Source organism: Dictyostelium purpureum (genome assembly GCF_000190715.1).
Source record: "Dictyostelium purpureum unplaced genomic scaffold DICPUscaffold_185, whole genome shotgun sequence".
Taxonomy (NCBI): domain Eukaryota; phylum Evosea; class Eumycetozoa; order Dictyosteliales; family Dictyosteliaceae; genus Dictyostelium; species Dictyostelium purpureum.
Window position 1 is genome coordinate 1 of NW_003519522.1, and position 23,195 is coordinate 23,195.

General features: G+C 26.2%; 9 protein-coding genes across 9 annotated transcripts; 4 read left to right on the forward strand and 5 right to left on the reverse strand.

Moving 5' to 3' along the window:
• Positions 1-425: 425 nt before the first annotated feature.
• Positions 426-1,259, forward strand: DICPUDRAFT_36148 (uncharacterized protein; the record flags this gene model as incomplete). The annotated part of the gene is made up of 1 exon (XM_003289612.1): positions 426-1,259. A coding segment is annotated over one exon (834 nt), but the record flags the coding sequence as incomplete, so codon positions are not given.
• A 1,614-nt stretch (positions 1,260-2,873) lies between these two features.
• On the forward strand, positions 2,874-3,524 carry DICPUDRAFT_80433 (uncharacterized protein; the record flags this gene model as incomplete). Its single annotated transcript, XM_003289613.1, has 1 exon — positions 2,874-3,524. One exon carries the CDS (start codon positions 2,874-2,876, stop codon positions 3,522-3,524), a length of 651 nt encoding a protein of 216 aa, XP_003289661.1.
• Positions 3,525-3,900: 376 nt separating this feature from the next.
• Positions 3,901-4,947, forward strand: DICPUDRAFT_80434 (uncharacterized protein; the record flags this gene model as incomplete). The annotated part of the gene is made up of 2 exons (XM_003289614.1): positions 3,901-3,983; positions 4,056-4,947. The coding sequence occupies 2 exons, from the start codon at positions 3,901-3,903 to the stop codon at positions 4,945-4,947; spliced, it is 975 nt and encodes a 324-aa protein (XP_003289662.1).
• Positions 4,948-4,971: 24 nt separating this feature from the next.
• Positions 4,972-6,683, reverse strand: DICPUDRAFT_56266 (uncharacterized protein). The gene is made up of 2 exons (XM_003289619.1): positions 6,502-6,683; positions 4,972-6,399 (listed from the first exon to the last, which is right to left on the reverse strand). The coding sequence occupies exons 1-2, from the start codon at positions 6,634-6,636 to the stop codon at positions 5,020-5,022; spliced, it is 1,515 nt and encodes a 504-aa protein (XP_003289667.1). The 5' UTR covers positions 6,637-6,683; the 3' UTR covers positions 4,972-5,019.
• Positions 6,684-7,760: 1,077 nt separating this feature from the next.
• Positions 7,761-8,048, forward strand: DICPUDRAFT_154059 (uncharacterized protein; the record flags this gene model as incomplete). The annotated part of the gene is made up of 1 exon (XM_003289615.1): positions 7,761-8,048. The coding sequence occupies one exon, from the start codon at positions 7,761-7,763 to the stop codon at positions 8,046-8,048; it is 288 nt and encodes a 95-aa protein (XP_003289663.1).
• A 567-nt stretch (positions 8,049-8,615) lies between these two features.
• Positions 8,616-13,089, reverse strand: DICPUDRAFT_154060 (uncharacterized protein; the record flags this gene model as incomplete). Its single annotated transcript, XM_003289620.1, has 8 exons — positions 8,616-10,783; positions 10,853-11,197; positions 11,265-11,591; positions 11,656-11,739; positions 11,803-12,015; positions 12,072-12,383; positions 12,489-12,743; positions 12,855-13,089. The coding sequence occupies 8 exons, from the start codon at positions 13,087-13,089 to the stop codon at positions 8,616-8,618; spliced, it is 3,939 nt and encodes a 1,312-aa protein (XP_003289668.1).
• Positions 13,090-15,483: 2,394 nt separating this feature from the next.
• DICPUDRAFT_154062 (uncharacterized protein) lies at positions 15,484-19,066 on the reverse strand (the record flags this gene model as incomplete). Its single annotated transcript, XM_003289621.1, has 3 exons — positions 15,484-17,733; positions 17,927-18,327; positions 18,574-19,066. The coding sequence occupies 3 exons, from the start codon at positions 19,064-19,066 to the stop codon at positions 15,484-15,486; spliced, it is 3,144 nt and encodes a 1,047-aa protein (XP_003289669.1).
• A 485-nt stretch (positions 19,067-19,551) lies between these two features.
• On the reverse strand, positions 19,552-20,064 carry DICPUDRAFT_154063 (uncharacterized protein; the record flags this gene model as incomplete). The annotated part of the gene is made up of 1 exon (XM_003289622.1): positions 19,552-20,064. One exon carries the CDS (start codon positions 20,062-20,064, stop codon positions 19,552-19,554), a length of 513 nt encoding a protein of 170 aa, XP_003289670.1.
• A 317-nt stretch (positions 20,065-20,381) lies between these two features.
• On the reverse strand, positions 20,382-21,614 carry DICPUDRAFT_80439 (uncharacterized protein; the record flags this gene model as incomplete). The annotated part of the gene is made up of 2 exons (XM_003289623.1): positions 20,382-20,699; positions 21,075-21,614. The coding sequence occupies 2 exons, from the start codon at positions 21,612-21,614 to the stop codon at positions 20,382-20,384; spliced, it is 858 nt and encodes a 285-aa protein (XP_003289671.1).
• Positions 21,615-23,195: the final 1,581 nt, after the last annotated feature.

The following is a 23,195-nucleotide window of genomic DNA, read 5'->3' on the forward strand; positions in this document are numbered from 1 at the left end:
TATTTATATTTATTTATATTTATTTATATATTTAATTATTAAATTTATAATAAATATTAAAAAAAATTTCTTATTTTATTACATTTGCTTCCAAATAAAATATGGTTACATATGTAACTAATAAAAGATCGAAATATAAAAGTTTTTGAGTAAGTTGATAATTTGGGTGTGGATGTGGTGGTTAAGTTTAAATTTTTTATAATTTTTTTTATAATTTTTTTTTTATAAATTTTTTTTTTTTTTTTTTTTTTTCAAATTTTTTATTTTTTATTTTCAAAGTTTATTGTTATTTTTAGCTGTTTGTGCATTGTTGCTTTTTGACATATTATCAAATTAATATAAATAATAATAATAACATTAATTCAAATAAATTTTTTTTTTTTTTTAAATTACATTGCAACAATAACTTAGTTAAATTTTAAAAAATGAAAGATAATAATATTACAGTTTTAGGGTGTGGCAATTTAGGTGTATCAATTGCCAGAGGGTTAGTTAATTCAAAATTATATAAATCAAGTCAAATTACCTTAACCAAAAGAAATATTGAGTCCATTGAGCATTTCAAACAAGAAGGTTACCATGTTACATCATCAAATCAGGATGCAGTTTTAAAGAGCAAAATTGTTATTGTTTGTGTTACACCATCACAATTAGACGATCTTTTAGATTCCATTAGAGGCGTTATCACAGAGCAACATGTCGTTATTAGTGTAGTCAGTGGTGCCTCAATCGATAACATAAAGTCACATTTGGGCTACAAAGAAATTCCAATCGTTAGAGCCATGCCAAATACTGCCATTCAATATTGCGAATCGATGACCTGTTTAGCCGTTCGTTCATCATCTCAAAAACACACCAATTCACCACAAGATAAAGCCAAGGATTATGCTCTTTTAATTGCTCAACGTATTTTCAATTGTTTAGGTATGTGCATCGTTTTAACAGAAGAACAAATCGTACCAGCCACCGCTTTATGTGCTTGTGGTATCGCTTTCTTTTGTAGAGCTATCAGAGCAGCTGCTCAAGGTGGCTGTGAAATTGGTTTCCATGCTGAAGATGCCATTAAAATCGCAGCCCAAACTGCTAAAGGTGCTGCTACTCTTTTATTAGAAAATAAATTCCATCCAGAATATGAAATTGATAAAGTCACTACTCCACAAGGTTGTACTATTTCTGGTTTAAATCAAATGGAACATAATGGTTTCTCTTCTGCTATGATTAAAGGTATTGTTACTTCTGCTGAAAAAGCTGCTTCACTTTATACTGCAAAACAACAAAAATCAGAACAACAACCAACACAACCACAAGAGCAACAACAATCACAAGAGCAACAAGAGCAACAACAAGTTGAAGTTCCAGTTGAACAAGAGCAATCAAGATATGGTAATGGTTTTAATGGAAGAAGAGATCAAAAAAGACAACCAAGAGAGCAAAGGGAATATAGAGAACCAAGAGAACCAAGACAACCAAGACAACCAAGACAACCAAGAGAGCAAAGAGAGCAAAGAGAGAGACATCAAAACCATTCTAATCATACTGAGCAACCACAAGAACAAAATCAAGATCAAACACAACAACAACCACAAGAACAAAACCAAGAACACACACAACAACCACAAACAAATGAAAATACCCAAATAAATCACCAAAACAAAGAAACAACTGAACAACAAGATCAAACAAATGATAATAGTTACAGAAACGGTAGAGGCAGAAGAAGAATTAATAATGGAGATAATAGAGATAATAGAGATCATAGAGATCATAGAGATAATAGAGATAATAGAGGATAATAGAGATATAGAGATATGGTTAATAATAATAGAAGAAATGGTAATAATTATAGAATCAGACAAAATCAAGAAGAAAATAACACCCCCTCATTAATAATAATAATAGCAATGAAAATCAAGAATCACCAAAGCAACCTGAGGACAATAACAACAATAGTGAAAACAAATATAGCGAAGATAATAATAGTAACCATGTTGATGAAGCCACCCAACAAAGAAGATCACAACAATCTGGTGATAGAAGAAGTTTTGGTAAAAGACCCAGCAACGGTAGTAATGGTAGAAATAGCGGCGGTGGTAATCGTGGTTACCGTGGTAATACTCATTATGAACAAAAAACTCCAACATCACCAGCAACAACAACAACAACAACAACAACAACTGCAATCCCCACTAATGAGGTCGAGGCAAATTAAATATAATTTGTAAATAATAGTCAAACAACCAATAGCAACAATTACAATAAAATCATATAGCGTTTAAATATTTAAATTCTTTTTTTTTTTTTTTTTTTCATTTTATTTTTATATACAAAAATATTATTTTATATCTATTTTTTAAATAAAATTTTTTTGGTGTTATAATTTACAACATTGTGTTATTTTTGTGTGGTGGGGTGTTTGTAACAAAAAAGATATTATAATTTTTATATATCTATGCGATAGAAAGAGTGTTGGGGGTATAGTGAGTTTTTATGAAATACAAAGAAAGTGGTTAATGAGTGGGTTGTTAGTATTTTATTTTTACTTTATTTAATTAATTATATTTATAAAAATTATTTATTATTTAAATTAATTAAATTTATATTTATAACAAAAACAAAAAAAAAAAATTTAATTATATCTTTTAATACCATTATAAAATATTTTATAAAATATATATCATTTTTTTTTTTTTTTTAAATAAAATATAAATAGTAAATTTTTTTTTTTTTTTATAATTGTTTTATATGATAAACAAAATAAAAATAAAATCACTTATATAAAATACTATTAATATTACATTATAAAAATAAAAATAAATGATTTATAAATATAAAATTTTATTATATATTTATAATTATTTACATATATTTTATAAATGAAATATCATTATAATTTTATTCTATTATTATTCATAATTTCATTTAATAGTATATTTTTATGCAATTCTTTAGCAATAATAGAAGATCCCAATAATAATAAAAATAATAATACTCATTTATTCATTTTAAGTATTCCAGATTGCTATGTTGAAGGTGTAGTTTTGGAATTAGGAAAATGTTTTAATTTTGAAACATATGGTTGTAACCCCAGTTCCATAGTTATCAAGGCCAATAAAAATAATTTATTAAAAAATGATAATAGCACAAATTTAATTTCAACTAACAAAAATGAATTTTATGGTATTATATTTTATAATATAAATTGTAGTGGTAATGAAAACGAAGTAATAGAATTTGAATGTAAAAAATCAAAGAAAATCAAATTAATGGGTAATGTTAAACTTCAATGTTTAACATCAGATAATGATTTAGAACCAGTTAAATTGGAATCAAAGTATAATGAATACTTTTCTTCATCATCAATAGAAAAAGTTAAAATATACGAAGAGTTAAAACCTTTGATCATATCAGACAAAGATGACGAACTATTATTATCATATAATAATTTCTCCAATGGTCTATTCAACAATATTAATTTTATATTAAAATTAACATTTGTAATAATAATTATAATCACATTACTCTAAAAAACCCAAAATAAAATATTTAATTTTTTTTTTTATTCAATATTTTTTAAAATATTATTTTTTTTAATCTTTTTAAATAATATCATTAATTTTTAAAAATATTAATCATTTTTTTTTTTTTTTTAAATTTACATTGCACTGGTCAATATTAAATAAACTAATAGATAATATTAAATAAAATAATATTAAATGTAGTTTTTTTTATATTTATAAAAAATATAAAAAACGAACATAAAACAATTTCCCTCTTTTTTTTTTTAATTTTTTTAAAATTTTTTTATTTTTTATTATTAATCTAATTTTTCATTTTTTTATTATTTTATTTTCAAAAACAAAGACAAATACATTAATAATACGTATTGTGGAATATTTAAAAATGAATAGAGAATTATCATTCACCCCAAATAAAAGAAAAAAAATGACCTACTCTGAAGAAAAGATAAAACCAAATATTAATTTGTAATAAATAATAAAAATATAAAATAATAAAGATTGTTTTTTTTATTAATAAATTAATTTAATTTCATTTAGGAGTGAAATTAGTAGTTTTGATGATCAACTATTTGAAATTGAAAGTATGAAAGAGGATAATAGACAAGAAAAAGAGAGGTTATTAGTTTATGATCAAAAATTACAATTAAGAGAAAAAGAATTAAATGAAAAGGAATTTAAATTGGAAGAAAGAGAATTTGAAGTTGAAGATGAAAAAGAGAAACTTAGATTATTAGCTTTAGATCTTACAAATACAATTTCAGGTATTGAACTTAAAACACAAAAATTAGAAGAAAGAGAAAAAGAAGTAGAGATATCAAGAAAGAAATTATTAGAAAAGAAAAAGAAATTGATGGAATTGGAATCACAAATAAAACAAAAAGAGCACGAAATTAAAATATTCGAGTTATCACAATTACAAAATTCAAATAAATCTGCAATGTTACCAACATCACAATTGGATTTATTATCATCATCATCATCATCATCAATAACATCACCAATAATACCAACAACTTTACCCATTTTAACTACACCTACTAAATCATTAAATCAAGTTTTAAAATCACCATCACGTGCTCAAATAAAGTCACAATTAAAACAACAAGAAAATAATATTAATATTAGTAATGGTGCTTTGGCATCATCAGCATCATCAAACTCATCAACATTAATTAAAGCAAGAAAAACATTACTACCTGTACAAAGAAAATCAATTTTATCATCCACTGCCGCCCCAATATCATCCACATCACTCCCAAGAAAATCTATTTTAGCTTCAAACCCAGCAGCATTAGCATCAACTGCCCCAGCCTCATCATCCAATACAACATCAACATTAAAATCGAAATTACAAAGAAGACCTACACTTTTTAGTCCTAGTAATAGTATTACTAATACCAATACCGGTGGTATAACACCTCAAAATTAAAATATAATAAATTTTAGTATAATTATATAATTTAAAATTTTATTTGTTTTATATATTTATTTAGTTTATTTATTAATTAAAATGAAAAATGTTTTTAGAAATTTTTAATTCTTTTTCGTTTGATTGTTTAATTAAATCTAAAGTTATTTGCATTAATTGATTATTGAATGAAAGATTTAAATTTGAAAGTGAATAGGTTGATGGTACAGTATAGGCAAATGATGGAATTTTAATTACAGCTTGGAACATTTGCATTAATTGAACAAAACCTGATGGATCAACTGAACCAATTGTTGAGCTGAGAATAGTGGCATTTGGATACATTGAAATTAATGTACTGTTTAATGAGAATTGTGTTGAGCTAAGAGTGTAGATTTTACTTCCTAATTCGGCATCGATGAGGAATTGAGTAGAGAAAGCAGTAAATGGATTGCCATCATTGATAACAACAAAATCAGCAGATAATTCAAAGTTTAATAAAGCAATACCGGTAGAGTTCATGCTGACGATTGGTGTAACTGGTGAATAAAGATTAACTTGAATTGGTTGGTTTGGATAGGAGGCAAGACCTGGAGCAACTGAGCTAAAGAAACCATCAGATGTATTTAATTGGACTGGTGAGGCGGCTGGGACTTCAGATGGAGTGATGGTTAATGGGAAAACAGAAGCAAAACCAGCATCAAGAACTGATTCGAAAAAGAAACCAGTGGCACTAATGCAATAGTCAGAGGTGAATGATTCTAATTGTGAGGCGGTTGGGACAAAGGTTGGGTTTTGAGTTGGGTAAATGAAATTGCCATCAGAGTTTTCTAAAATAATACCACCGTTAAAGGCGGCAGTTAAAGTTGGGGTATAGGTAGAGGTATCGCTACTTTCGACTAATTGACCCTCGAGATTGACCCATAAAGAGTTTCCACCTGGTAATTGTTCTGGTAATTGTCTGATTGGATTTAAAAGGGCTTCAATGGTTGGAGTATTTTCATTGATACCATTGGTGATGCCATTTTGAACTTGTGTTACAAATTGTGAAGCGACTTCATTGGCAATTTTGCTAACTGGGATAATACAAATTGTATTGTAACAATGAACTTTTAATGAAACTGCACCTTGATCAAATGTCATTTCACTTGAAACTGCTGTAATGGTGGTGGAAGTAGTATTAAAAACTACATCTAAATTAGTGGCAACTGAAACAGTTGAGCCTTGTTGAGTAAATACTGTAACGGTACCATCCTCGCATACATGATCACAAATATGATAGTTCCATTGAAGATTAAATGATACTGTATCCCATCCGATTTGGAAAACACCTTCATTTAATTCATTGTAAAAAATTCCATCCAATGTAATTGCAACTTTGAATCCATGAAAGTTATATGATACACCACCGCTATTACCTGAAATATCATTAAATGGTGTATTTTCAATTTTATTTTCTGCATATTCTGTTAACTAATAAATAGTATTTTAAAATATTAATATTAATAACTTTTTTTTATTTTTTTTTTATTTTCTCGTTTATCTTTAAGGACTTTTAAAATTTAATGAACTTACAGCATTTCCTTCATTTGCTAAAAATGTACTTGAAATTCCAACATATAAACCAGCAGCTGGATAATTTCCAGTTTGTGAAAATGCTACATTTAAAATTAATGATAATAAAAATAATGCTTTTATTATCATTTTCATTTTTATTTTTATTATTTATGATAGGTTTTGGTAATGATTGTAATTATAAAAAAGAGAATAAAAAAAAAAAAAAAAAAAAAAAACAAACCCTTACCAGAATTTTATTTTATATAAAAAAATAAAAAATTAAAAAAAAAAATAAAAAAAATTAAAATTTATTTTTCTTTTTTATTTTTTTATTTTTTTTATAATTTTTTTTATAATTTTTTTATTCTTTCTGAAAGGGTTTAGATATTTTAATAAAATAAAAATCAAAAGAAAAATTAGACAACGATCAGAAACTAAAAATATTTATAATTATAAATTATAGTAATAGTAATAAAAAAATAAATAATAATAATTGTTTTTAATGTAATATTTTATTTAGCAATGAGAATCATTATAGATATCTAAAATTTAGCACCATCTTCTACGACGACCGATATCAATGTCGATATTGATAATATTAATATTACTTCCACCAAAATTACCACGATCACATGGATTAAAGCATGGATCACAACAACATGGATCAAAACCACTGAAACAAGCTGATTGATTATCAGAGAAAGAACTGCTACCAGATAAAGTTAACATGGATTTAGTTGAAGCACCATTGATTGGGTTCATTGATGAAATTGATTCTATAAAGAAAAAAAAATTACATTTTTGTTATAAGTAATAGGGAAAATAATTTATATTTAATACTTTAAAGTTTTATAAAAATAATAATATTTACTGATAATTGACATTTTTTTATAGTTTTTAGTTTATATTATTTAATATTAATTAAAGAATTGTTTTAGAATGATGAAAAAAATTTTCAAATTCTTTTTTTATACTATTAAAAACAAGAAGATACATATAGTCATTTTCATGAATGATAAAACAGTCACAGCTATTTATATACATCAATTTTATTTGTTATATAAAAAATATATTTTTATTTTAAATAAAGCAAAAAATTTATATTTATTTAATAGAAAATTCACTTATTTATCAAATAGGATTGTAATTGGTTCATTTTTTACACCCATACCTCAGTTTTTATTTTTTTATTTTTTTTAATATAAATTTAATTGGAAATTTTTTATTTTTTTATATTATAACTTCACAAGTCTTTCATATTATTATTTTAGGAAAAAATGACAAAACAAGCATTACTTATTGTTGACGATTATTTTACAGGTTTTAAATTAGTTAATCCAAAAAGGGCATTGGAAAATACTTTAAGAAGGATTTTAGGGAAATTTAGAGAAATGCACCAAATGGTTTTTATTAAACAAATTACATTCCCAGGAATTCCTTATTTTATTGAAGGAACTCCAGGTTGCGAATTACACGATAAATTGGTACCAAGACTTAGTCATTATGTATTTGTTATTAAAAAGTCAATTCGTGTGAGTCTCGCAGAATTAAGAGAACCAGTGTAAGGTACTAAGATCAAATAATTAAATAAAATAAAATTTATATGAAATGTTTATGTTTTTGTAAAATTCGAAAACTAAAAAGTTTTTATTTTTATTTTTTTTAAAATTTTTTTTTTTTTTTTAAAAATTCTTTTTTGATGAATTAAAATAATTGTTGATTATTATTAATTAATATTGATTGTTATTGAGTAATGATCCTTGTTCATTACACAAGGAAGAAAGAGGAAAAAAAAAAAAAAGAAAAAAAATAAGAAAAAAAAAAAAAAAAAAATATCCTGGAAGATATAGCCATTCCAAAAAAATATTCAGAGCGGGAATCGAACCCACGACCTAATCCGTGTTAAGGATTCGTGATAACCAACTACACCATCCGAACATTGTTCGAAATCTTTCATTCGAGCCTCCCTCCAGGTCCATTTTGTTAGATTTCTTTGAAATACAATAATATTTGAGCTATTGTAACTTATTTTATTATTCAAAACTTAAAAATTAAATGAATTTTGAATTCAATAGTGTTTTATAGAAGTGTGACATAATTATTATTTAAAATCATATTGCTTTTATTTTTTTTTAATTAATTTGTTTTAATTTTTGTTGCATACTAGCAACAAATTCTTTTTGTTGCTTTTTACGATGATGGTTATAAATGATACAAACTATAACTATAGCTACAAAAGCAACACAGCCAATTACAATACCAGCGATTTTTGAACCACTTAATTTATTTGAACCTTTATTTGAACAAATAGAATTGGATTTTTTATCTACCCTGCTTGAGTCAAGTAATACAGAAAAATCGGGGTCGATTATAGCTCTTTTAGAAAAGTATGCCATTCTAATGCCTATTAAAGTTGATGAAAATGATTTACTATTGGTTGTACTATTATCTGGAATTATTCTAATAGTTATTGCTTTGACTTGTTTTAATTCATCAAAAACACCTCTTCTTATAAATCTACCATATAATGAATGATCATCTATTTGGATCTTCATGTACTCCATATTGTCACCTGATGTTGTGTATCCAAATTCTTGAGCTGAACATGTTGAGTCTAAAGTTTCTAAAGATGCTTTTATTACTAACTCTAAAGAATTTAACTTGGATGCAAATGGATAATCTACGATTTCGATATTATACTTAACACTTGATGGATTCATATTGATTTGTTGGTCTGCAAATTTAATGATGGTTTCTTTACTAAACCATTGTAATCTTGCTTTGACCAATGTAGATTTTCCAACGGTAGTATGATAATCGTTGGTATCATTTGATATTTGATTAAGTGTCCATTTTTCGAATTTATGTTCAAAAACTACTTTGTCGTAAACATCTATTTCTCTAATTGATACTAATGAAATAAGTGATTTGAATAAGTCTGTATTTAATTGAGCAATTGGATCAGTTATATTTAATGACAATGGAGACTCTGGTATAATAATAACTGTATCTAAACAATCTTTACCAGCATATGGAGAGGTGCATACGCAACCAGTATTGGAACAATATCCTCTAGATGATCCACCACATTGAGGGGTACCCAAGCACTCTTGACTTGGATTAACTGGTAAGTCTTCTTGGGATACTAAGACCTTTTCGGATGGAATAAAAACAAATGGATCTTGATATTCCATAATGTTTAAGTAGTCAAAGACCAAACTAAACTTATCAGTTCCTTTTGGTATGCCCGATATGTGCAATGCACTAAATAAATTTTTTTTAATTGTTAGAGGTATTAGCCATGGACTAGCTCTAAGTTGTCTATTTTTACCCAATATATACTCAACCTTTAAATAAACCGAGGAAACATTTGCGAAACCCCTACCATATATCCATAAATCACCCCCATCAGTACTAACTCTGCTTCCACCTGAAATAATAGGATGATTTAAAGAATAAACAATGCTTTCTTTTGCCAAACCTGAAACAAGGCCGGATTGCTTTAAGTCATAGTTTGAATATCCTCCAAAAGTTCCACCTTGATTTATAAAATTATAAATTGAAAACTGGATTCCATGTGGATAACCGAAACCCAATGGGATTTGACACTCGTAAACAAATGTATATGTAAGATCCTCTTCAATAGTTAAACCATTGCTATAACATTCGTGGGTACGTAGATTTGATGTAGATAAATAAATAATTGGAGACTGTCCTACCTTGAAACCACTGTCACTATCATTTGCAGAGATTTTAAAATTCAATAATCTATTAAAACTGCCAACATCAATTGGGTTGGTTTCGTCAGGTGCATTGACCAATTCAAATTCTAGCAAAACTGGTGGAGAATCGTCAAAAGTGTCACATATAACTACATTGTTATAAAATAGATCTGTATTTAAAAAATTGATAAATGGGTTTGAAAGTGAGTCGTCATAACTTTGGAATGGATTCGAAAGAGAAAATGTAGAGTTGTTGCCTTGCTCATCAAATAATAGCACTTCGACTATGGTATATGTTTGACTTGCACACACAGTACCTAGGGCAATTGAAATTGAATAGGATGCATTATATTTATCTCCAACTCCCATATATGGAGATAACGAAAAGTTATATTTTGAACCATCCACATCACCCATAATTACAATATAACCATCCCTAAACCCGTTAATTTCATCAATAATATTAAAGTTCCAAGTGGCCACTTTATCTGACATTAAGTTGGCTTTAAAGAAAGCTGGTAAGGGTTCATTTGGAAACCTACTGTAATTATCAATTATTGGTCCATACAAATCTTCATCTAATATTTTAAAACTAATTAGTAAATAAATTTAAATAATAATACTAATAATTTAAATAATAATAATACTTTTAGAAATAATGGTAAATTGAGCATCGTCAGGTAATGATGAACTTGGTATAATAATTTGTTTATCAAAGAAAAGAGAATATGGTATTTTTCCTGGGTGGGAGTTTGCTTTAACAAAAAATTCTATTTGGAATAATTCTAAATATGAGTTCCATGTAGCTGGCCAAAAATCTTTTTTTTGAAGACCATAACCCTGTCTAATTGGGTCATATAAAACTAATGAAACTGGGGTGTTTTGATTAATATTTGAAATGTTGAAATATAATATATTACCAGCAGTTTTATTTGTTACATCTATTTCTGAATATAATATTTTTGCAAATGTTATATCAAAATAATCAAATTCTATAAAAAAATAAAAATTTATATAAATATAAAAATTCTAAAAAAAATTATTTAATAAATATATTACCTTCATCATTAAAAGATGGGTGAGCGAAATATTTAATATTTTTGATATCATAATATTGGTTGAATTTAATTGTTAAATAACTTTCGCCTTCATTGGGACCGATTTCATCAAATGTATCGTACATCGATACAAGGAAATCATAAGTTGGATCCATAATACTACCACTAACCATACCATCTAAATAAAAGTATTGTTTAGTTGCATCTGGTAATATTCTAGTCCATTTATAAATGGGGTTAGATTTTGATAGACCTTGTATTCTTAAAATAAAAATATCATCATATAAATGAATATATTGAACGTTTTCAAAAGTGAATTCATCAGCGGCTATTTTAATAAAAAAAAATTAATGTTTATTTTTTATACTATATTATATATCTATTTAACTTACGAAGATCAAGAGATTCAATTGCAAAAGATGCAAATTCGTTATAACCCCTACTAAAATACTTTAATTTTATGCTTGTTTCTAAATCTGAAAAAAAAAATTAAAATTAAATTTAACAAAAGCTATATATCAAAAACAAAATATACTTACAGGTTTCTACTAAAAAAAAGGATGCATTGTATTTATAATTGAATAGATTTCCACTCTGAAAGCCAAATGGGAACTTCATAAGTACCGAATTAAAATACTCTACTTGGAATGGATAAAAGTCATGTTGGTTCCAACTATATTCGAAATGAATTGTAATTGATTGTGTTTCTTGAATTGGGTAAGATACTACACTAAATGATTGAAATAATGGGTCTTTTAATTATAATTAGTATATTATTAAATTAAACTTTAAAATATTTTTATCTTACCATCAATATATAATTCTTGTGTGAAAACAGGATCTATATTATCTAGTTTTTGCGATAATAGTGAAAATGTAGCTGTATCCATTGTATTATCAATGAAACCAATGTATTTAACCCTTCCATCTTTACTAGAAATTGGTCTTGAAACAAAATAATCTGATCTTATTCCATAACCTTCACCTCCTGCCAACGAATGAATTGGTTTATAATAATTGGTATTGTTTGAATAATATGTAAATACAGGCTGGAGAGCATAAGTTATTTTTTGGATATAATCTGAATTTGGAAATGTCAAATCGGTAATTTCATCAATAACTAAAAATATTATATATAAAATATTTTATTAATTGAAAATATTAAAAAAAAGTGTTTAAAATTTAAAAAAAAATAAAAATAATAAAAATAATAATAATTACTTACCCTTTGGGTCGTAGTAGGATTTAAATGAAACTGACTTTACAATATCATTATAATAGTATTCGACGGTTTTATTTAAATCCTCTGGGATAATAAAATTAAAACTTAAACTAATTAAAAAATAATATTTACTAAGACTTCTAATGTAACAGTATTCACAATAAAGTTCAGGATAAAAATCCGTTTTAAGGTTATCATACTTAAATACAGCCGATACCATTCCGTTAATGTCAAGCTCCATTCCACGAACTGAAATATCTTTAATTTCGAATTCATTAATGGGAAAAGCTGGCAAGTATTTTTTTTTAAAAAATATAAATATATTAATACAAATTTTTTTTTTTATTTATATAAACGTAAATAACATACAGACACATTCATAATGAATATCAAAGTAATATGTACTTGAGCCAGTGACAACAAAATTATGGGTATAAACTCCAATTGGTATCTCTTTAATTTCTATTTCAAATATTGTTGCTGTATCATTCACCAATACTGGATTAATATTAAAATAGGGATCAAAATAAACGTCATTACTTTTAAATTCGAATTCACCAGAGTCACAAATCAAATACAAAAATGAAAAAAGATTACAATTCATTTCATTGTATGAATATTTAAAATTTTCATTTTTTTTGATCGTAACATCTTTTACAAAAATCTGGGAATTTATAAAGCCAAAATAATTTATTAAAAAAATTATTAAAAATAATTTTTTTATTTCAATCATTTTTTTTAAAAATAAAAATAAATAAATATATAAATATATAAATAAATGTTTATTTGTTTTTTAAAATAAATTTTTAAAAAAAAAAAAAAAAAAAAAAAATTTTAAAAAAAAATTTATTAATGATTTTTATTTTATTTATACAAAATCTATTTTTTGTACAATTGTTATTTGGTTTTTAAAGAAACAAAAGTGGCATTGAAACTTACCACAAAAAAAAAAATATAAATAGATATTTTTTGATATTTTTAATAAAAACTAGTTTTCAACATCACACAACCCAATTAATTGAGCGAAAAATAACAATTAAAAAAAAAATAAAAAAACATCAAAAACACTAAATGAAAATTCAATTCATGATGCAATATTTGTCCTAATACGAATTAATATCTTTTATAAAAAAAAAGATATTAATAAAAAAAAAAATCCAATAGGGCCGTTTTTTAGTTTTGTGCTACCAAAAAAAAAATATCAATATATATTTTACTTTTTGATGGGATTTTTAATTGTTTTTTTTTTTTTTGGATATTTTTTTTTTATATTCACAAAATAATAATTGGAAATAAAATATAACTGTAATAAAATAAAAAAGCCATTATAATTTTTTTTTTTTTTAAAATCATCATTTATTAATTTTTTACCTTTACCAAAAATATAAATTATATTATATTTTTGAAAATAAAATAAAAATAAAAATAAAAATAAAAAAAACAAATTAAAATTAAAAAATTAAATAAAAAAAATATCTAAATCAGATGGAAAAAGATTTAAATTTTATAATTAAAATTTTTTTTATTTTAAAATAACTGACACATTTATTAATTTAAAAATACTCCATAGATGATTTCTAAAATCATAATCCTTGTTTCAATATATACTTGAACTAACCCCATTTATTCACCTCTTATAACACTTCTTGACCAATTACTTGAACCACAGCTTACTAAGATCTTGCCACCATTTGAACCACATTTGATTTTACTTTATGCTATTTAATATATATACCATCATTGGAACTAACCACATTTTTTAATTACTTAAAATACCACTTGACCAAATATTTGAACGCACATCTGACCAATACTTTAATCCACATTTGAACCACAACTTGAATATGCTTTATTCTTTTTAATTTATACCATCGGAACTAATATCATCTATTCATTGCTTAAAACACCATTTGACTAAATACTTGAACCACAACTTATGCTTTTTATTTACCATCTTTTAATTTGTTTAAATATTTGCAGTAATATCCTCTCCAATTCTATTGCTTTAAGGCTTAGTATACCACCTACACAATATTGTGTGTGAATATTATTAATTTGAAATATATTTTTAATTATTATAAATAATTTAAATGTAAATATGTGAATGTTATTGTCATTATAATTTTTTTTTTTTTTTTTTTTTTTTCTATATATTTTAAATTACTGTTATTAAATTTATATTAAATTTATTGGGGGTTATGTGAGTGGGGTATTTGTGAATGTATTTTATTTAGATGATATTGATAATAAAATGAAAAAAAAAAAAAAAAATATAAAAAAAATAATTTGGAGGCAACAAATTTTAAAATTAAAAAGCTTTATTATAATATTATTTTGAATAGATTTTAAGACTTTTTTATTTAGTTGTAAATAAAAAAATTTATTTGAAGGATATTCCTAAATACGGTTTTTAAATTTAATATTCGATTCTTTTTTTGAATAACATTTTTTTTTAAAAACCGGTACGGTTCGGAGCTTTAATAAATATAATTTGGAGGTATTCCTGCATCAAGTTGATCTATGTCACACCATAATTGTTTAAATTTGTTTTTAATTTGATGAACATAGTTTTAATTTTTTATCTATAAAAGCTATTGATAAATGAGTCATATTTGTGGGTTACGGGGTTGTGTACTGTGTGCTAAGCCCAAAATAGTTGAGATTCTTTTCGTCGATGGATTCTGAATAGTTTTCTTGATCCTCATTTTCTTCCTCGAAATTGGAACTAAACTTTAGTCAAAACAATAACGCCTGGCCACAATAGAAGCTTCCCACATAAAAATTTTAAATTTTTTCACACAAAAATTTAAATTTTTACATATTTATTTTCATTTTTTTTTTTCAACATACCCATTACCAATTAAAATAAGAATAGAGGTAGTTTATTAAATAAAAAAAAACAATTAGATTCATCGAATATATATTAAAAATAGTTTTTTAAAAAATAATAAAAGAAATATTTAAAGTTTTTTTATATTAAAATTTATTTATTCAATTTTTATTTTCTATGTTCTGATAGTTTTTGTTTTAAATGGGATAGTAGTTGATTATATTCATTGTTGGTGTTATCGATGTCATCATTGATAAGATTATTTTGATAGAGTTGTTTTAGGAAGACAATATTATCTCTATTTATAGCATGATCAATTATTGTTTTCGATGGTTTTAATAGAGTATTATTTGGATAGGTGTTGAGGAGGAATTGATATAGTTTGAATGGTATTTGGTATGGTTTGATGTTAAATGAGAATTTAAATTTGCTTTTATCGTCAAATATTAAATGGTGAAGAGCAAATACTGTATCTGGATGAAAATCCTTTTCATTAATAATAATTTTGTTTTTTATTAAAGATTGGCCAATATTGGTGTTATTTTCGACATTATATATTAATAAATCGCAGATTCCTAAAGTTGAAAGAATGCAATATTCGCTGTATTCATTTAATACTGTGGAGATTAAGGTGTGGTCACCAGTTTGAATAATGTTTGAGATGATAATAAAACGATATCTTTTTATGATATCATCTGAATTGTTGTATATGAGTTCCAATTCCTCTAAATATTTTAAAAATAAATCATATCTTTGAAAGAAGAACAAGGTTTTTATAGTTTGAATATAAATGCCAGTGATTGTTTTGAAAGGAGGTGCTTCTTTTAAGATTGTGAATGAGTTGTTAAAAATATATTGATGAAGTTTTTCGATAATATCAATACATGATGCACCATTGTCACAACAAAGACAACCATTATTACCAAATATATATTCGAATGAAAATACTTCTGGATCTATATAATCATTTAAATTAAAAATTATATTTCCCTCTGTATTACGAGTTTTAAAGTAAAAAATAGTGCCATCCCAGTTATAGGCCAAAAGGTCGCCAACATCGCGAAAGATTGGTAAACCAAGAAAATATTTGATGAGTGTTAATGATTTATTTGCAAGATAGTAAATTGAAAATAATGTTGATTGTTGAACTGTAGTTACACCAGATTTGTTTATGAATTGATAAGTTGATTTGATCTTTTCAAGTGGTACTTCACCTTTACTTTGAATTAATATTTTGAATAATATGTTGATAACAATTTTAAGAGCTTCACCTTGATAAATATGGACTTTGGGTGTTGGAGTAAAAATATAATTTTCATAATTGATATTTGATATTGATCGTTGTCGTTTTCTATTTTGGGATTTATTTTGTAGTTGTTTCGATCTATTAATTATTAAATGAATGATTGATATTACATCATCAATATTAATATTATCATATCTTTGTGTTTGAAAATCAATATTACAATAATGGTTACAGTAAAAAGACAAAGGAATAGGACGGTTTCTGTTAGTTTTGAGGTTTTCAACATTTATAAAGCTACTGATATAATTTGGTAATTTGTTTTCAACATCTGCATTGTAATGATATTTGTTAATTAATAGTTTGGTGATGTGTACTGATAATAGTTTGATTGAAATTGCGAATACGGTGGTTAATACTTCACAACTATTAAATAAATTGGTTAAATAGTTATCTTTTTCAGTGTGTTCATAATCTCCTTCTGGCATTAGATCTAAACAATAATAAACACCTTGAGGACAATTGATGTTGATAAAATGTTTGATGATTTCAGTGAGTTGTGTAATATCTTGATATGATAGTGGTCGATTTGGTTTCTTGTATGAATAGTATAGTCTAGATAAACTATAATCTTTGGTAAGTTCGAATATTGATTTTAATTCTTTTAAATTAAATGTTTCCATGGCATTTTTTAGTGGTATTTCCAAAACAGTCTCGTCAATGAGTTTAGTTTCCACAGCTTTCTTGGTTCGTATGGGTGTTACTTTGAAAATATTTAAATTAAATAATTTAAAAATTTTTTTATCTGTATATTTAAATAATTCAACACTATTGAATTTGAAGGTGTTCCTATTTATTTTTGGTAGATCACTATAATGAGAGCCCATAATATCTAACATAGAGCATTCGGGATAGAAACTTTTTGTTTGTTCATACAAACTCAAGATATCTGAAATTAAATCGACTGTTTGTTTATCTCTGACTACAAGTAATGTTGTTGTTATTCCCGGTGATTTTTTATTTTTCTTATAATTGTCACGTGAACTGTCATTATATTTAATAGAGTCTGTAATTATTTCAGTTGGTATTGTTGTTTTTGTTCTTTTAACCACTTCCTTCCATAATGAATAAATTTCATATTTACATGGTGGTATTGATTCAATTAGTTGGCAGAACTTTTTTTTATCTATTTTGCAACCGTACTTATGAAACATATCCCCTTATTGTTTCCCAAATGTCAGATTCCATAAAATTTAAATGGTTTTGATTTTTGAAATAAAATTTGATTGTTTCTATATCTGTTTTAAATGATACCCTAGAATAATAATTTTTGATTTTTTTCCAATTATTTGTGTTGTTTTGTAAAACTAGTTTTAAATTTTCTAATTGGATTGATTCTTTATTTGAAAAATAATTGAATTGAAAACTTTCGACATTATCGTCATCATCATCATCGTCATCATCGTCATCGTCATCCTTTTTGATATTTTTTCTAATATACTCTAATAGTTTTATTATTCTATTGATATCTTTATTATTATTAATTATATTATCTATTTGGTTTTTGTCATTTTGCTTAACATAATCAGGCAAAAAATATAATTTCATATCTAATAATTGATTTTGATTCTCTATTGATATTGTGTTGAATACTATATCTATAATATCGATTTTATTATTATTATGTATATTATAATATTCTTTATTGCTTAAAACTAGTTGTAATACTCTATCACGTTGGAATATATCTTTACAGCGTTCATAAATATCTTTAATTATTTTATTTTTATATTCATATGGAGATGTGAAAATTGATTGTATTAAATTTTGTTTATTATTATTTTTATTAATATTTTTGTTATATGCTGACTTCAAAATCTTGTTATTAATTTTGAGTGTTTTTTTGTTTTTATTTTTATTTTTATTTTTATTATTGTTGTTTTTATTATTTATATTATAAAATGAATCCAATAGTATTTTAATTTTTGAATTTGTCGAAAAAGAGAAGAAATAACTTAGTGTTGATGTAAATATTGGGAAAGAGAATGGTTCATTAACTGCAGTTTGAATAAAATCCTCACTAAAATAATTTAATTGGTGTATATGGCTCCGTGATGTCCATGATTCTTTGCTTTCATATCTAAGTGAAGTTGATTGTAATAGTAATTTGAATATTTCTTTTGCTAAATCTATGTCATAACTCATCATTTCTGTAATTTTATACCTATGATTGACATGGATATATTCATCAGATTCTAACTTGCATTTTAATAAATGATATAATTTTTGGTTTAATAGGAAATTTACCGATTTAATATTTTTAAAAATGATTCTATTTTCTGGAATATCGTTTATACTATTGTATTTAATTAGTTCAACTGAATGAATGAAATGAAATATTTTATTAAATAAATATTTATTATGAAAAACTAGATAAAATAATTCTGAGGTTTTTTGATCATAGTTATTATTATTGTAATTGTTATTATTATTACTATTATTATCCATTGATGTGATGTGGTGTGATGTTTTAAAAAATTAATAATGAAAATTATTATTTTATTTAAATTTTACAAAAAAATTGTGGAAATAAAAAAATAATGTTTTTTTTTTTCTTTATTCCCAAAGATTAAAAACTATATTTCGTTCAAAAAAAAAATATATTTTTTCCGAGATTTTTTTTTGAAAATAAAGAATTATCTTTAATTTTAAAGAAGCGGCATTTTATCTTCACTTTTTATTTTTTTTTTTCAATTATTTTTTCTTTTTATTTTTATTTTTAAAACACAACCAAACTTTTCTTTTAAACAAAAAAAATTTAACCAATTGGCGGACAGTTAAAAAAATGGCAAAATTAATGATAAGTTTTATTATTAGATTATAATTGTTTTGGGATCAAATTTTTATCATTTATGAAAGACGATTTCTAATAATATATTGATTAATTTTGAAAAAATATTTGTTTCGATTATTTCTCCATAACATAGAAATGTTTAAAATGATAGTTTTTTTTTCAAATTTGGGTTACTTCCTGCTTGTGCCACTTTTATTTTATTGTTTTTATTTTTATTATTATTATTATTATTATTATTATTATTATTATTATTATTATTATTATTTATATTTATTATCATTTTGTGTGTCATTTTTAAAATTAATTTTCTTTGTTTCCTTTTTGATATGGTTTCACCTTTTAATGGATTTAGTTTATTACATTTTAAACATACTCTAGTTATTGAATTGTTTAATTTGTTTGAATTTTTTGATAAGGATTGTTGTTGTTGTTGTTGTTGTTGTTGTTGTGGTGATGGTTTTAATCTAAATTCTAACGAGTTAATTTCTTTTGTATTGGTTGAAATTAAACTTCTACTTTTATTTGATAGTTGATCAGTTTTAATAATTCTAACTCTACAATTTATACCTGGTATTAAAAATGTTCCACAATTACTACAGTTTCTCGATTCGATCATTGTTGGTACACCTCTTAGTTGTTTAATATTTGCCATTTCTCTAAATTTATACATATAGTATCCGCCTAATTGTTGGCTACAGGGTTGTGTCCAGTGAATCGACTCAAAAATAGTTTAGATTCTTTTCTTCGATGGATTTAGAATAGTTTTCTTGATCCTCATTTTCTTCTTACTAATTGGAACTAAACTTTATACTTTTACTATCCCCATTATTCGACATTTCTTCAAATATGTTTTCATTTTCATACAGCTTTCTTTTTAAATGGTTACTATAGCCATTTAAATCATTATCTTCATCATTATTTTTATCGTAGTTTTTATTATGACCGTTATTATTGGTATTTTTAAAATTTTCAAAGATGTAAAAAAACAAAATTGCCTAAAAAAGAAAGAAGGGTTATTGGTGGTTTTGGGGGACAATCTACCCATGCTCCAAGTTTTTCATTGAATATTTTAATTGATGGTTTTCCAAAATTTCCCCCTTTAGATGGTGCACCTGTAAAATAGTGTCTGGATTCTGGTGCATATAATTTTGGATAAGTGGATGAGGCAATGCGGGCATTTGATTGTTGTGTTGGTTGTGGGCTAGCAATCGGAGTTTGAGTTGAGGTTGGAATTGAATTTGGTAATGGAGCTTTTGATATTGGTGTTATTATTGGTGTTGGTAGTTCCTGTTGTGGTGTTGATTAAACAAGATAAGGTGATGGTCTATAAAATAAATTTGATCCACCTACAAATTTATTTTTTGATTGTGGAGATTGTGATGGTTGTGTCGATGGTGCGCCAAATGGATAATTTGTGGTTGTCGATGATGCGCCAAATAGTGATGGTGTAGTTGTCGATGGTGAGCCAAATGATGATGGTGCAGTTAAAGTTGATGGTGGGCCAAATGGAGATTTTGGAATTGTCGATGGTGTGTCAAATAGTGATGGTGTAGTTGTCGATGGTGCACCAAATCGTGATATTGTAGTTATCGATGGTGTCTGTTGTGGTGTTGATTCAACAAGATAAGGTGATGGTCTATTAAATAAATTTGGTCCACCTACAAATTTATTTTTTGATTGTGGAGATTGTGATGGTTGTGTCGATGGTGCGCCAAATGATAATCCTAAATCTTCCTTTAGACGATTGTTTTCATCTTTTAGTTGGTTAATTTGGGATGTAAATTCTTGATGAATGTCTTTCTTTTCGTTTTCTTGTTGTTGCTTCAATGATTTCAGTTCTTCTTTTAGTAGATCGATGTCATTTTCATATTCAGCATTGTCGTATTGCTCATTTTGATTATCATTATTAAGAGAGTCTAGTTGATCTATTATTTCTTTATTATCTTGATTTAATACTTTTTCAATTTGATTTAATAGTTCTTCTTTATCTCTATCTTGTTGTTTTAATGATTCTATTTGATCTTTTAATTGATTATTTTCGAGATTTAGCTGATTAATTTGATCTTCGTTATTAGATTGAGCCAATTGTTCTTTTAATAATTTTAACTGATCTACTAATTCTTTATTTTGTTCATTTAATTTAAAAATTAACTTTTCTTGTTGGAATCTAGTTTGAAGGTTTTCCTCGATTTGATCTTTCATTTGAGCCAATGTTTTAAAAGTTTGTTGATTTTTTTTTAAATCATTGATCTCAGATTGTAATGTATCAATAATTGCATGGGAAGTCTCTGCGATTGATGGTTTAGATGAAGGTGCGCTAAATGATGATTCTGGTCCTGGTTCTGGTGTAGTTGAGGTTGATGGTGCACCAATTGGTGATTTTGTAGTTGTCGATGGTGCGCCAGATGGTGATGGTGTAGTTGAAGTTGATGGTGCACCAAATGGTGATGGGGGGCTTGTACCGGTCAATGGTATTGAGAATAGTGTCGATCTTGGTGTAGAAGCGGCTTTTGATGGTGAATTAAATATTGATGCAGTTGTTAATGGGGATGTTGCCAAACTTGAGGAATTTGTTGGGATATTGAATGATGAGGCAATCGAGGTTGTTGGATCACCAAATGGTGATGAAAATGTTGTGAATGTTCCCGAGAGTGGTGCTGTAAAAGGATTTGAAAATAAATTTGAGGATGAGGTTGTTGAAAAACTGGTACTTGTCAAATTACCAACTAAATTTACAGATGGTGCGCCAAATGGTGATGGTTCTGGTCCTGGTGATGGTGTTGTTGTGGTTTTTGGTGCACCAAATGGTGATGGTTCTGGTCCTGGTGATGGCGTTGTTGTGGTTTTTGGTGCCCCAAATGGTGATGGTTTTGGTGATGGTGTAGTTGATGTTGAAGTTGATGTTAATGGTGCGCCAAATGGTGATGGGGAGCTTGTACCGGTTAATGGTATTGAGAATAGTGTCGATCTTGGTGTAGAAGCGGTTTTTGATGGTGAATTAAATATTGATGCAGTTGCTGATGGGGATGTTGGCAAACTTGAAGAATTTGTTGGGATTTTAAATGATGAGGCAATCGAGGTTGTTGGATCACCAAATGGTGATGATACTGCTGTGAAAGTTCCCGAGAGTGGTTCTGTAAAAAGATTGGAAAATAAATTTGAGGATGAGGTTGTTGAAAAACTGGTACTTGTCAAATTACCAACTAAATTTACAGATGGTGCGCCAAATGGTGATGGTTTTGGTCCTGGTGATGGTGTAGTGGTGGTTTTTGTTGCGCCAAATGGTTCTGGTTCTGGTTCTAGTTCTGGTGATGGTTCTGATAGTTCTGGTCCTGGTGTAGTGGCTTTTGGTGCGCTAAATGGATCTGGTTTTGGTGATGATTCTGGTCCTGGTTCTGGTGTATTTGTGATTGATGGTGCCCCAAATGGTGATGGTGTAGTGGTGGTTAATAGGGTTGTTTCCAAACAAGGTGAGGTTTCTCCGCCAAAGATATTTGTTGTTGATTCTTTTTTATCTGTTGGATTACCAGATAAGTTAAAACTTGAAGATGAACTGGTTTCTGATTTGGTTGTTGTTGATAATGGTGTAGATGTTGAAACTTTTTGATATCTGTATGATGGAACAAAATTGTATGGGTATGGTGAGTTTGGAATTGTTGGTGAAATTGGAATTGGTTTTAGTATTGGTGCTGGTTTTGGTTGTGGTGGTGGATTTGATTTATAACGGTATGCGGGGGCAAAGTTACTTGGGTATGGTGTTGATTGTGAATTTGGAGATGCTTG

Coding starts and splice junctions, on each gene's coding strand:
- DICPUDRAFT_56266 (XM_003289619.1), bottom strand. CDS start 6,636: ATGAAAATGATAATAAAAGCATTATTTTTATTATCATTAATTTTAAAT. Junction 6,400..6,501: donor TAGCAAATGAAGGAAATGCT/GTAAGTTCATTA, acceptor ACTATTTATTAG/TTAACAGAATATGCAGAAAA.